The 14,972-nt window shown below is 42.9% G+C and overlaps 1 protein-coding gene across 4 annotated transcripts in view; it reads right to left on the reverse strand.

The window, feature by feature from the left end:
- Positions 1-14,972, reverse strand: part of gbf1 (golgi brefeldin A resistant guanine nucleotide exchange factor 1) — a 78,846-nt gene that overhangs the window by 56,835 nt on the left and 7,039 nt on the right. For all 4 annotated transcript variants that reach the window (XM_040033835.1, XM_040033834.1, XM_040033837.1 and 1 more), the window contains exons 2-3: positions 14,662-14,765; positions 14,384-14,450 (exon numbers count right to left, since the gene is read on the reverse strand). In XM_040033835.1, the coding sequence (XP_039889769.1) occupies positions 14,384-14,450; positions 14,662-14,757 (163 nt within the window). In that variant the 5' untranslated portion in view covers positions 14,758-14,765. The remainder of the gene's footprint in view (positions 1-14,383; positions 14,451-14,661; positions 14,766-14,972) is intronic.

Genomic DNA, 14,972 nt, shown 5'->3' on the forward strand with positions numbered 1-14,972 from the left:
GTAAAAGCGGGGTGGGGGGGGGATAAAACATTTTTCTAAAGGAGTGATGAAGAGTAACACTGAGGCTGTGTGCCAAGAGCGCAGTAATCCTAAACCAAGCTCAAGTAGTGCCTCCTCAAAGATACTGTGGCGTAATTCCAGGCAGCTGAGCAAATGAGAGGCGTTCCAGAGAGTGCATTATCTTTATGCATTTATCAGCATCTGCACTGACAATGATAGATGCGCACGTGACTGCAAATAAACTGTTTCAAAAATCAGTGTTGAGGAATAAAAAGCTGCTCAATGCCTTTGACTTCGTTCCTCGAGGAATTACACGGAACAGCATCATTTTTCAATCGTGGATTAGATGGTTGCAAGTATTTCTGGATTTCAGCCTGCACAGATATGAACCACACCACAGCCAAAGAACCAAAAACCTCCCAACACGTTTAAAGCACAAAAATCACACACGTGCACATTTCTAAATAACGCATGATAAGATGACAGATGTACACAACTGAAAACATTCCCAGTATCTGCTGTTTTTTTCAAACATGTAGACAAATTCTTTCCCATAAAGTTGGTTTCTGCAGTGCAATGTGTCTCCCTCACATCACGCTCGCTCTGCACACGCAAGGCTGCGCCTATCCAATCCGACTGGCATCACGGCCATGGAATGCTGAAGTCCACATTTTTCCCATTCAGCAAGGAAAAACGGCCTTTCAAAGCCAATCAGCTAGAAATGTTGCTTTGTTTTTATTTTTGACTGAACTTCCTGGAACCTATTATGGAGCTGTCAGGGATGTATATTTAGTTATGGCAACACAGGGCCTCCTCGCCCCCTTGCGCCACTGGTCATGTCACCTCTGATAAACAGAAAAACAATTGGCTATCCCCTTTGTCACCTTTAAAGAAAATGGTGTGGCCACGGTGTCTGTGGGTGGAAATGATGAAGCTCTCTGTAAACACCAGTACAGGGGTCTGGGACTGACACGATTCGGCATTTACGTGATCAACGAGGTTTTTCAGAAGTTACAAAAAAAGAGCAAACATTTCTAATCGATCAGTAGTTATTTAAAAAAAATCTTTTCAGAAACATCTGTTCAGCTGTGATCTATACAGCGACGGGCAATGTTCACACGAGTCAAAGGAGAAACTCCTGAATCTTTGATCTTCAATGGCCTGATCAGTGCTGCTGATTTGGATTTGCAGCAAGATAAGGAGCTGCAAGAGTGAATATACCAAGCAGCTCTGCACCCAACGCAGAGCGGTCAGTGTGGATCAGCCAGCTCACAACAGCTGCAGACTGACTAGTGCTGCTAGCTGCAGTCCTAAACTAAGAGAACGTTAGAGAACAGCAACAACTGGCTAACTGGCTGGTAGCTACCACATTTTCAAAATAAAAGTACTGTAACGTGGCCTTATTCTCGTCCACACAGAACATGAGAAACAAGCGAGCAGCAGCCTGGGAGCAGCTCACTGCCTGGACAGCATTTCATGTTCAGAGAACAGTTTTGTATTTTCTATATACTGATTTTATTTTCTTTGTTCTTCTCACACGTTCTCCAAGAGTGCAAACTTAAAGGGAGTAAAAGTCAGATGAGGGTACCGTGACACAGGGTTACTGTGATTACACAAACACAGTAACACACACTTTGCAGCTTTGTGAACGTCTACAATTATGTCTCGTGTCTTTTGACAGCTCTTTGGTTTTGCCCATGTTGCTACTTAGACTTTGGCTGATTGTGGGGTGCACAGGTGTCTTTATGACAGCTAACGACCTCAGACAGGTGCTACTAATTTAGAACCATGAGCAGAGTGTAGCTCGACTATTTAACCCTCTGGGGTCCAGGGTATAGTTGACCGTTTTTGACCACTTTTGATTTTACTTCTATATTTCACCTTTAAAAACTGTTCATCTTGCCTTGTTTTCACTATTTTCAGCACAACCTCAAATATCTGAAATTGGAGTTATGTTTTCCATTTTGACATTGTGGATACTAGCACAGTTGATCTAAATTTAGGCAAAAAATTTAAAATCTGAGTAGAAAATAGTTATATTTTTTACTGTAAAATCCACAAACATGTTTAAGGAATCCTTTTCATAACTTGAAATGCAAATAGAAATAGTACATTTCTAAAAATTATGCACAAGTTTTGCAAACAACAAAGTTATATGGTACCATTTACCTAAAAATGCAGCCAAGGCCTCAGGCGTTTTTTATATAACCATTTAAATCTATTTACAGAACAATCAGGTGTGCTGCATCAAAGAAGAAGGCACACAAATGATTTGTGCCAGTCCAAAAAATCGTTTCTGTCCAGTATAAGACCGAGGAGAACAGCACAGGTCTGACAGCAGGTCGATTCACACGAATCGATTCGATCCACGATTCGATTTGAATCGGGTAAATTTTGCCTCAGACAGTCAGAAATATTATAATTCTGATCACGTATCAGTACATTTCCATATTTTTATTTCTATAAAAAGAAAGCTGACACTTGCGAGACTGTATCAAAGGTGTGAGCATCACAGCAGAGGCCTTTGTGTCAAAGTAACTGAGGAAAAAAAAACATGAAGGTGCTTGCCTGGGATTTTACAGCAGATGACCTTAAAAATATTCTGCAGTAGATCAAAAATGAAAGAAAACCATTAATCAGCACATGAACGTTACCTGATGCTGCTCAAGTGAAGCAGAGCTAAGTCGCAGAGGTTTTATTAGAGACACAGCTGAGCCTTTTGCAATTCTGCATAATTTTAAAAAGTTTAGATTTGTTCAGTATTGAACAGCAGAAATGAGGCTTTGTTTCCAGAAGTAATTAAAAGGAAAAGAACAGCGGCCGACTTGTGCGTAACAAGCAAGCGAATAATGCAGAAAACAGAAACAGAGAGAGAGAGAGAGCTGTGCATGAAGTGTGATTTTATCCTGGTGGAAGCAAAACAGCAAAAGTCAGAGTGAACTCATGACGATGTTTAAACACAAAGCTCGGACCGCCGAAACATCAGAATCAGCGAGCTGTCGGCTTTCAGCCCCGACCGTGTCCGTGCCGTCGGTGAGAAAGGCGACGTCTCACTGATCCTGATGCGTCGGCGCTTTGTGCTTACGCCCTTTTTGCGTCTTTGTACAGAATCCGTGTTCCTGCTCTCATTTACTGTTTCAGCTGTTTGGTGGTTGTTGAAATTTTGTGAGGTTTAACCTGAGATTCTGGCATTTTGGGCAAAATAATTAAAAAATCGATTCAGGATTTTAATGAATCGATATCACGTTATCCAAGCCAGAATCGATTTAATCGATAATCAAACCCAGCCCTAGCTTTAAGGCAGCAACTGTGACATTCACTAGTATCACTGACACACAAAACAAAACAATGACTACACTACACACTAACTACAGCCTCCAAACTCACCAAACGTCACTAATGTCTCACATGTGAAAACGTGCTCTCTCTCTTTCTTTCTCTCGTGGGGGTCACTCCTAAACCTGCCCCCTCTCCCTAAACAACTCAATGCCACATGTTGCCATATCATTTTTCTGATTGGTTGACATAGTACACTTTAACACCAATAGGAAAGGGTCTTTTTTCCTTTTCTTTTTTCACTCGCAAGCGGAGAGTGTTTCCGAGCGCTGTCCTTAGAAAACGCCGTTTTTATAGTTTCTCCCGCTGTAAACACCGCTGTTTGTTCAGAAAAAAACATGACGTGTATTTTTTATCATAACCCTGGTTGCATGTGGCCTATTGACACAATTTAACTGGTATATAGTTTGAAGTCTGGCCTTTCGACTCTGGGATGCTACATGTTGTTGCCTGTGTCGTCTTAAATTGTTCATGTGATTTTGACGCGCCGGCGTGTCGGTCGACCCCGAGTGTTAAAAGCAAAATAACAGGTCTTTGACGGTCAGAAATCTGGCTAATAAGCAAGTGATCAAATACTTATTTGACACAGTAATTCACAAATAAATTGTTCAAAAATCATACAATGTGATTTCCGGATTTTTCTTTCTCTCACAGTGGAAATGCACCTATGCTGAAAACTGTAGACCCCTCCATGATCTCGAAGTAAGAGAACTTATACTTATTGACCTCACTGTAGATATACGCTTTTGTGCACTGCTCAACACTCCAGGTACACAACGCTCAGCCAAAACCACACAAGTCGATTCACTTCATTTATACTGCAAGTGTTGGGTCAGAGTGCTGAAATCTGCAATGTAGCATCCTCGGCTGCAACAACACACACGTGGGCGAGCCAAACAACACAACGCTTTATGATGTTAAGCGTGCACACAGACTGGACACTGTGCAGGTTTGTAGACAGACCGTTTTAATGACCAGCACACCGGATGATGGAAACTGATAACTGCCATGAAAGATCCATATTCATTTCATTTTGGATTACTGAACTTAAATGAAAAAAGAAATAGTACTTTTAATGTGGTGATTGTACAAACTATTCACTGAATTTACAGAAAACTGTGTTTTTTTGTTATGGAGATGAGACATGGGTCGTACAGCACAGCCCTACATAGCAACATTAAATGAACTGCAGCAACAGAAAACTCACAGGGCATTAAACTGTCACAGGAACAGCAGACGACTAAAACTCGTGTATATATTTCACAAAAGACTAAAAGAAAAAAAACTGAGTGGACTGACGTCCTCCGAGCAGACACCGACGCCTCCCCTGTAGCATCAAGTGTGAATAAGAGTCGCAGGAGAACATGAGCTGGGTTCTCAAATCGAGGAAAAAGGTCCTATGTATGTACTAGTTCATTTTACCATTAGCAATCTTTAAAAAACACTTTTAAAGTTGTAACTTTGAACAGAAAAACTTCAAACTATGTGGAGTAAATAAAGACAAAACCTAAGCTCAGGCTTTCAGGACATTCACACCGTTTAAACTGCAAAGATAAATCAGGCTATAGAGGTCAGAATACTATAAATGATGCAATGTTTAACTGCGGACAGGAAAATGTAAAAACAGTGCTATCTGATGTGCTGTGTGTAGGACAGGCAAGCGTGGACACTCCATGAGAATCCAGAGACATGTGATGCAATCCTTAGCTAATTGGATATGTGTATTACAACGTCTGTGGTCACAGCTCCCTTATGGGGGCATGAAATAACAGGCAGCTGTGTGTGTGTGTGTGTGTGTGTGTGTGTGTGTGTGTGTGTGTGTGTGTGTGTGTGTGTGTGTGTGTGTGTGTGTGTGTGTGTGGGGGGGGGATGGCTGCTGAGAGGTTTATTAACCCAGTCCATCAAACCAGTGTGGGATTCACACTGAGACACCAAAGGCTTAAGGATGCAAGCATCACACAAGCAAGACAGCAAGACTGTTCCTCCCTGAAATACTAATATAATGTAAGCCCTTATTTTCTAACTCAGCCCCACCACCTACACACACCCTCACCTCCACAGACAGGGTGGGGGTGCTGCATACACAGGTAGTGAACTGTGTACTGTGATTTGACCAGCTTTGCTACCTTTCTAGGGAGAACACCAACAACAGCCTCGTTTCCTTCCGTGCGATTCACACTTCACAGCCATGTACAACATACAGAGCACTTTTCTACTCTAAGCACGTTACTACAAGCTTCATTCATTCAATCACACACTTTGTCCAAACACTGCATCCAGTCTATCACCCAAGGATAAGTTAAGAGAAACGTCCCAACGTCCTGAGTGTGGACAACACTGTCCGTCTGATCAACAGCTGACCAGCAAAAGTGCAGGGCTCGCAAAATCGCTAGCCCGACGTCCCGGGGCTAGCGATTTTTCCAGTCGGGCTACCAAAATCTATCTCTGCCCTGCCCGTCGGGCTATTGTAGGAAGGAAAAATATATGTCAATGCTTTTGACATATATTGACATATATATGTCAATGCTTTATTCCTACTTTTATTTTTTTCATGTCTATTTAAGTGCTATTTATGACACTATGTTTGCACTGAAGCACCGCAGCAATTTCCTAATGTTGTAAACCTGCTCAACATTTGGCAATAAACCCCTTTCTGATTCTGATTCTGATTCTGATGTCATTGGCATCTGTGAGCCACTGTCAATATGTGACATATTGAAATCGCGTTTGAATTTGCGCTTGTTTTTTGCTTTCACTTTGCAATCGTGTGAACTGTGTATAGAGAGCGACAGCACTGATTGGTGAGTGATGATAATTTGTGCACCAATTCCTCTGACATCGTCTTATTAATCGTTAGCTTACTATGCAAACATGACAAGTGAAATCTCCCGCAGCTTAAACATATGAGAGGTTGATCGCGCAGAGAATCGCTGAGCGTTATGTGTGTGTGTGTGTGTGTGTGTGTGTGTGTGTGTGTGTGTGTGTGTGTGTGTGTGTGTGTGTGTAAAAGCAGCAGGGTATATATTTTAGTTCTGCTGAGCCAAATAAGACAGGTCAGGGTGAAGAAGTGACAGCCAAAGAAAAGCTTACCACAAAACGGAGAAGTTATGACAAATCAGACTATAAGGCAAAAAGAAAGTGCAGCTTTATGGTTTCATGGACAAAAGAATTTCTGTGGCTGCAATATGACGAGCTAAATAACCAGGGCTGCACATAAGTGGTCCGCAGGTGCGCATTCGCTGTGAAGAAAAAAAAAAAAAAAAAAAAACACGCGCACAAGATATGAAGTTGCAACACGTGTTTGCGTACATAAGATTTTCTGGAGGAGGACAGACATTTGTTTAGAACTCTTAAAGATGTCGAAGAAGCTCCTTTAAGCAATTACTTTGGTGTTCCTCCACCTCCAAACAAATGTCAGGAGTCCGAACCACAAAAGAAGCGCGTATTCTCGGAAAAGTGGTTGCAGGAGGTGAGCTGGCTTCAAACAAATGATGAACGCACAGAGATGTGGTGCGGGATGTGCCGTGAAAATCCCACTCTAGCGGACAAAAACAGTGCTTTTTATATCGACGCAAATGCGCATTGCAACTTCTTATCTGGTGCGTGTCTTTTATTTTGACAGCGAATGCGCACATGTGGACCACTTATGTGCACCCGTGTAAATAACATAATGTTCTGCCGGGTGTGTTGTTGGTTTTCTCTCGATTTCTGAGTCGACAAGCGCCTTTGTTACTGGGACCAGTCATTTTAAGAAAGGCCCCCATTAGAACCCATGAGAAATGCAAGAAATGCATTATTGCTCAGTCTGCAATATCTTTCCCAGAACAAACACCAATTGCAAATAACATACTAAAAATAAACCTGAAAAATCTGTTTAGAACAGCTACTATGTTGCAAAGAGTGAACTACCACTGGCACAATTTAGCAGTCTTTGCCAACTTCAAAAAGCAAATGGCCTCGATCTTGGTTCCACTTGTCTCTTACCCGTGACTTCAGTGGAAATTTCAAATTCAGGATCTGACACAGACTGATTCATGTTCTACACAGTTCTTACAAGTTCATAGAAATTTCTGTTCAATTAGAACCAAGTATTTGAGTTGATGATTGTAATTTTTATACAATGTTGTAATTTGTTTTTCAACAATTTTTTGATTAATGTTTTGTTTCCTTTATTATACTTTAATGTATAATATTGTAAAGGAAACAAAACAGGAAACAAAACATCAATCAAAAAATTGCTCTTTTTTATTCGGGCTACTTACATTTATTTTGGGCTACCAAAAACTGAAGAGTCCCTGCCCGAAGGGCTACCAGGGATTTTGAAATTTTGAGAGCCCTGAAGTGACCCACTGCAAAATGCACTTGTTTGTGTCTGAAAGCTCCAAAGTCTCGATTTGGGAATTCTGGGTGACTTCCTTCTTTAATAGGGATGCTCCTGCAATTCAGTCGACTAACATCTGAGTAACCAACTCTAACTCTTAACATCTGAGTGTTTCTGAGTTAAATTTGAGTCTAATGTAAAAAACTCTGTAAACAAATGATCTGAAACCATTTATCACACAGTAATGAATCATGCTGCTGTGAAACATCATCACCGCTGTCTGTAATACAGCAGAGGAACACTTACGAATGAAAACATGTTCTATAAAAGATGCTCACGTATTCATAGAATATGAGAAAGAATATCATTTGAAAATCTAATAACTCTAATAACATCTCTTCAGTGTGTCCGGGACTCCAGTAGGACATGCCCAGCCTCAGCTGGCTCCTTTCGATGTGGAGGAGCACCTCTACTCCCAGCCCCGACCCACCTCCTCACCCTAAGGGAGAGCCCAGAATGAGCCTCTCGTTCTAGTGGTGTTAACAAAACATGTAATAATCAGGCCTAGATGTATAGTGTTTCAACAACTATGCTCCAACTGGTAGACATTCAGACAAAGAGCTTACCGGACTTGGGCACCAACGAAAATTCATCAGAACAAACAACCAGCACGTCTGGTACCGACTGACAACAGTGCCCATTAGTTGTCTAGTTGTGCACATCCCAATTCTTGACTTATGGCATTCACAAGCGTTACAGAGATTCAGGCTTGTCCAAGAGCTTTGGTAGATGCACCTCCTGTATGGACTGGAAGCTCCTACGTTACTCCTTTTCACGGCTGAAGGGTTAAAAAAAACGATTTCCCGTTACGATTTAGTCACGGCACGAAAGACACCGAATGTTCACCATTTTGTTTCAAGTTACGTTCTTTTGAGTTGTCGAGCCAAAATCAGCAGGGAATTCAGGAAGCACCTTCATAAGAAAGCGTTCCACTAAACTATCAGATGGAGGAGTCACTGTGCATGTTACTAACATGTTTGAGGCTTGCTGTGCATCATCAGCATCCTCTTTTTCATGCCATCATTCGTGTTTGATTTCATCCTTAAACACATTACATGATATGTTTTGTTTTTCATGTTTAACCATGTACTACCACTGGAGGTAAACCCTTTGTCTTTACAGTCATGTCTCTTAGTCGGAGCTTTTTCATACAATAACCCAACAAAGTGTTCTTGACCAGGCCAGATGAAGACGTTTTGGTTTACCAAGCAAAGGATGTTCTTTTTTGGCCGTTCAGTCCAAATAATAATAACAATAATAATAATAATAAGCCAAAAAAACCAAGCAATCATATTATTTGGAGGTAAAGCTGATAAGTGCCAACAAAAGAAAATTCCTCCATTGCCAGACTGTCCTTATAAGCTAAATGCATCCAAAGCAAAGACTCCAACACAGAATGTGTGGCAGTGACTACATTTAGGAATAATAAGAGTTTAAATGTGGACATCGTGCTTCTGTCACCTTTGATCAGAGATTCATCAGAAATAAATCATGTCCACGAAAGCTCAACGACTTGAAACTAAGCTGATCTGAAATCACTTCAGGATTATTATGAGTGAACTAAAACTTCAAAAACTGACGTTCAAGCCAAGGCTGCCTTCCACCTCCTCCTCCACCCACTCTTCCTCCTCCTCGACCTCCTCTTCCTTCAGCTCGGGGTTCATGGGGAATAGTTTGCTTTCTTCTCAGCTCTGTCAGAACATCCAGATCCTCTGCGGCACCTTCGACCCTTTGTCCCATGTAGCTCTCTGCTGCCTCTGTGACTAAGTCCAGACCCCCCCCCCCCACCCAAACAGACAGGATGATTAATAGCCCTCTGGTGGGACTCTCGATCCACTCAGCACATTGTTGAGAGCGTCTGAAACAGAACAACAGTTGCATCCCCACTTCAAACTGGGCCTAAGCCCTGCCTGTCATTCCCCGGTTAACTGGCCAGATTTACAGCTACGAACCAGCACTAGGTGGCAGCCTGTCTGAGGACCCGCGGCTACTTCTTTTAGCTGTTTTGATGGGACTCTTAAAACCAGTAGGCCAAATGCTTGGCACACCTGTATAGTCCATGCTGTCTTCCATCAGGCATCCAGGACCGTGCTACACCGAGGCAGCGAACATTTATATTCTGTTTCCAAAGCATTTGGTTTGTTTGCTTCTTTGGCAGCAATGAGAAGAAACTGTCAGGCAGCACTGCTTAAAGAGTTCAATCTAAAAGCTCCAGTGCTGTTCCGTTTACATCTTATTCATACTACAACTTGTCGTATTTATTTAACGCAACAAGAGTTGAATGAAAACAGCACGTTTGTGATTAAACATTTCATATCTGTACATGCATTATTTTACAGCATCGTCTTATTAAAGAGTATATCTGAAGCTCAAGTTCCTCCTGATGCATCAGTGCCAGTGTTAGAGTTTGTAGGAGAGCAATACAATAATGTGTCCACTCAGGAGTTAATCTGGACTATTTATCCTGAAAAATCAGACTACAGATTAATAGAAGGGACGGCTTGACTCGATCACCGTCTTCTCACTGTGTCATAAAATGACACTGACAGAAGGAATGAGAACATAATCTCATGCTTAAGGGTTTCAGACGCCGGGGCCTGGCAGCAGACATGTGAAGCATCGCCATGAGGCACATTCTCTGTGCTCAGAATGCCTTCATAAGTAAACATATTTGCATAAGCAGCTAAGCAGCATGAATTATGGCGCCTCTTCATCGGCATTTGCCAGTTGTCTTCTGCCACTTCAATTGGGAGTGATATATGTGTGAAGATCAGGTGGCAGAAAAGAGGGAGGGAGGGGTGAGACTGTTGAAGGTGGGGGTAAAAGGCCACAACCAGTTCATAAGTGCTTGGGCTGCAATCCCCAGAGGCATGCCGATGCCTACAACTGCATGCACGCGACCTTGAAATGAGACGACGAGGGACAGCATGTGTGCATGCTCTCCTGATGACTGACATGAAGGTAAAATGGGATGAATTAGTGAGGGTTGTTGTTGTTGTGGCCCTCAAATATCACTGAAATCAAAGAAAGAAATATGAGCATTCAAAGCGAAATGATTAAAAATCTCATATTTTTGCCATAATTCTGCGACTGCAACGCCTCATAAGCCGGATAATTATTACGAAGCCCATCTAGAGAGCAATCAAGTGATCCTCCGCCGTGTTCCTTCTGCAAGTCCACTGCCATGCCCTCAAGACATCCGCTCCTCGCGCCGTGCTAGTGATTCGAGTCAATTAGAGGTGCGCTTGTGGATTTCGTTATTGTCTGGATGTAAAGGGGAAAGCTGTCAGTCAAAGGGCCACTCTGGCTATGTATCTGGAGGGTGCAAGGGGCTCTAAACCTGTATTTGTATGAATAAAAATGAAGGGATTTAGGAGCAGACTGTTTGGCTGCAGCACAGGGATGGGGGAGGTGGGAGTGCAGGGAGTAAAAAGAAAGAATTGAAGATTTGAGTAGCTGAGGCTCAGTGACTTCTGCATAACAAAAAAGAAGGTGAGCAGGAGAGGAAATACAATCTGTTTCAGGAAGGGCTGTTCTCTGCTCTCCTGTAGTCTCAGAGGGATAGTCAGCCAATAAAAGAAATCCACAGAATTATTCAACAAGAGACTGAGACGGATTTCTCCGTGTGATAACGGCCCTGTGTGGGAGAGACCCTCCGCCAATGTCAAGTAAGAGATGAAGACTCAATCTGCAGGTCAGAACGACGCCTCCATGTTAGAACACCAAAGCTCTGAGTTCATGGTCACAGGGAATCTGGTTGGGAAGACAATACGTCAGCGTCGGCGGCTTGTTTGTAATTCCATCGCAGCGCCCGGATTAGGAAGAACATCGTTATTCACGTCGTTACAACTGTTCGCCAACGGCACCTGATAACGTTTCCTTCCACAACGATCGAAAGAATTTATGCACACCCCTCACTTTTGGTCTGCATGTTTCACAGTGTGGTCAGAGCAGTGGGGGGGCAGCAGAAGAAAAAACAAATGCATCACCATCTTCTGTTTGGGCGACTTTTATGTGTGACGAGTGAAACGTGCTAACAACTACGACCAAAGCCAGCAGCAGCCACTGAGACAACAGACAACTGTTAAACAATAGAGCGCTCACAGGGCGTGCTAGGACCTGATTTCATACTGAAATGAATGGTCAGTGCTTTCAGTAATCTGCCTCTTGTGCTACAATTTTTAGCAAGAAAATACCGATTCAGTTTCTGGTCAAAGCTGTGAAAAGCACTCAGTTACACCAGTCTAATGAGATTAGCGCCGGAGCATTAAGTATGGCGCTCGATACAAACCGTCCCATGTAAATCGGTGGAATAGCTCCGGTTTCCTGGGACTGCCTGTCTGAATAAGGGCATTACAACACATGGTCCATCGCTGGCCCAACTATTTGACTGTGCTCTCATTGTTCTGAAGTCAAGAACGGACCTTACACTTTCCAGAAGTTGGGGGAAAGCTTTTCCCGCTTTCACAAAACAGACACAACACTTCCTTTCCCAGAACAATTCATCTCTTTGCTTGACAAGACTCCCTGCTATATTTACCCAACTAAAATTGCAGATGATATACTTCCAGCTGCACCACGGCACATGGTCCTGTCAATCACGCCGGTTACAGCAGAGTAGGACTGCCAGAGCAACCGATGCTACCACGACACTAAGCTGCAGAGAAAAACGAAAAGAAATCTTGTGGGGACTAATGCCCGTTTCCTCTGCTGGTTGATTCTTGTCGTTAGAGGAACGGAGACGCACACGAGAGCGAACGGAATTACCGGGCTTTCATTAAGCAGACAGCTGGGCTACTACCAAGCAGCAAAACACAGCCCACCCACAAGATTTATCCACCAGCACAGCGCTGAGGTTCTGTGTGAAAGGTTTATTAGGCTGTTGTGCTGCTGCGAAAAACAAAACAAATTGATCAGTCTCTCAAGCACTTTGGCTCTGCTGCGGTTATTCCTCTAACCCAAGTATGAATGAAACATTTGACAGGCTGGCTGCACAGGAGATTTGGACTTAAGGACGGAACAAGGCCTTCAAACATTCTTGACATCAAGTCATTACTTAATGCAAATGTCTAAAACAGAAAAAAGAATAATCCAGCATTACATTCAACTTGCAGTCTGGTCAAACACAGAACTATAATGCAGGCAGTGAGGTTGGTGATTTGACGGCTGAAGGGAAAAGCTTATGGAAGGAGGAAAAGAAAAGAGGAGGGTGAGCCCGTGTTGTGGATTCCTCCTCAGCCAGCAGTGCCTGTCCATCTCACAGTGGCAGAGGCATTCCCTGGAGGAAGGCAGCAGCAGCGGTGGGGGCTTAGTGCTGTGTGTGTTTCATCTTTCCCACTGCCCAGAGCTGCAGGGCCATGGGAGCTGCCAGGATTCTCACTCCAAAGGCATGACAACATGCGGGACGGAGCCAGCTTGGACCTCTCAGAAAGAGCAGGCCAGCTGACGGAGAGGCGGGGCTTCAGCACAACCATTGTACTTACAGACACGAGGACTCGTGAAAAACTTGTCCCACTCAGTAACAATGTTACTACAACATCCAATGGCACAACCTGAATCTACTGGAAACACAAGTGTGGGTGTGCCCTGGGGTATGTGCGCTACACCCTCTGCACCTTTGGTGGCCAGCAGCTTCAGGTAGTTAAACTAGAAACCATCATTTCATAAAGCCACCCAACCCTTCCCTGCACATTTGTAACAGCACTACCGTAACTCTCATCGTAGCCTGACGGCTGTTACAGATGTGCTATCAACAAGAGCAACAAATGTCTGCTTGACCTGATCTGTGTAGCAATCAGACATCACTGATCACTGTTAACACTTCGCTTTCAGACTCCTCGAGCAACTAGAACGAAACAGTAAAATACAAACTGCTGGTTCGCTCCTGCTCATTTCTTCTGTTGGCTAGGAGTAATGTTAGATAAAAAGATCCCATTTAGAGCCAGTCAATATAATAGGGGACCTATTGTGATCTCTGACATTTTCACACATGAAGCATGAAAACATGAGTCAGTGTAGACTGTCAGCTGCTCTGCAAGTCCACAGGAGCTCTATTTATATACATGGTACATTTGGCATTTATTGAAAAATTAAAAAAATACTGTGGTCAAGGTCAAAAATGTCATCATCACATTTGCAGGAATCAAAACACAGTGAGTCATTACGTAACGTAAATCGTTCTTTCCACTTTATACAACATGCCACACTCAACAACACTACGCTCTGGTGCTTTCTAACATTTATACACTCTCCACTGAGTGTACGGTATCCTGCCCAAGGACACTTTAGCACCCAGCCTGGGATCAAACCACCAACTTTCTAATTAGCAGATCACTTGCTCTGCCTCCTGAGCTAAACCCATATATAGCACGTTCTAACAGATCTATGCCACGGTGATTTACAGAAGAACAGTGGACCTGTCCTTTAACTTCAACTTCAGGTCATTTGATAAATAAACTTGTAAGTACGTGGAAGTCCTGAAAACTAAGATAACCAACAAAGCAAATCTTGATGAACAGTAGCAGACTCGTATCTGTTCAATAATACGAATTCATAACACTTTTTACAGATTGAAGGTTCTCCAGTGAAGCTGTGACTCAAAAATCAAATCTTTCAGTATTTAAAGTGGAATTCATATTAGCACACAGCCTAAATAAGGCCACGTACCTTTTATGGTGTTCAGGATGTCCTTGAGATTGCCAAAGCTGTTGAGTAATGGGTCCTGTTCTTCGTCCTGGGTAAAGAACAGAATCTGATTGGTAAGAAAACACTTACACACAGTATTATCAGTATTATGGGTTTGAACAAGAACCAAGCAGACTGACTGTAGACAGACATACAGCCAAGCTGGAGCTCATCACGTTCACGCTGGTCACTTTTTCATATTGTTAGTAAATCTAACTAACTGTGTAAAACAACACATAACACACTTGTGTTGAACTTACTAGTGGAGTGTGGGTATTCCATCTGGAGTTCCTCTTTATGGCTCCGACAACAGTGCTAATTTCACCCTGGACGATGTAGATGTTCTTATCCACCATGCTGCTTCCTGACAGAAAACACATAATAGCATATGGTCACTTCTAGAGCCAGGCTAAATAACCTGAAGTCACTGAAAGGCCATTTCTACAGGCGTTTACAATGCGGCTCTTCATCTGTGGCTCCATGCTACACTGATTTATGTTCACTTAGCAAGTGAAAGGTTACTTGTTCAATTGTAGGTAGAGGAAGGGCATCCAGTGTAAAAAGTACGCTG

The sequence above is a fragment of the Simochromis diagramma genome, unplaced genomic scaffold (assembly GCF_900408965.1).
Source record: "Simochromis diagramma unplaced genomic scaffold, fSimDia1.1 OVJJ01000176.1, whole genome shotgun sequence".
Taxonomy (NCBI): domain Eukaryota; kingdom Metazoa; phylum Chordata; class Actinopteri; order Cichliformes; family Cichlidae; genus Simochromis; species Simochromis diagramma.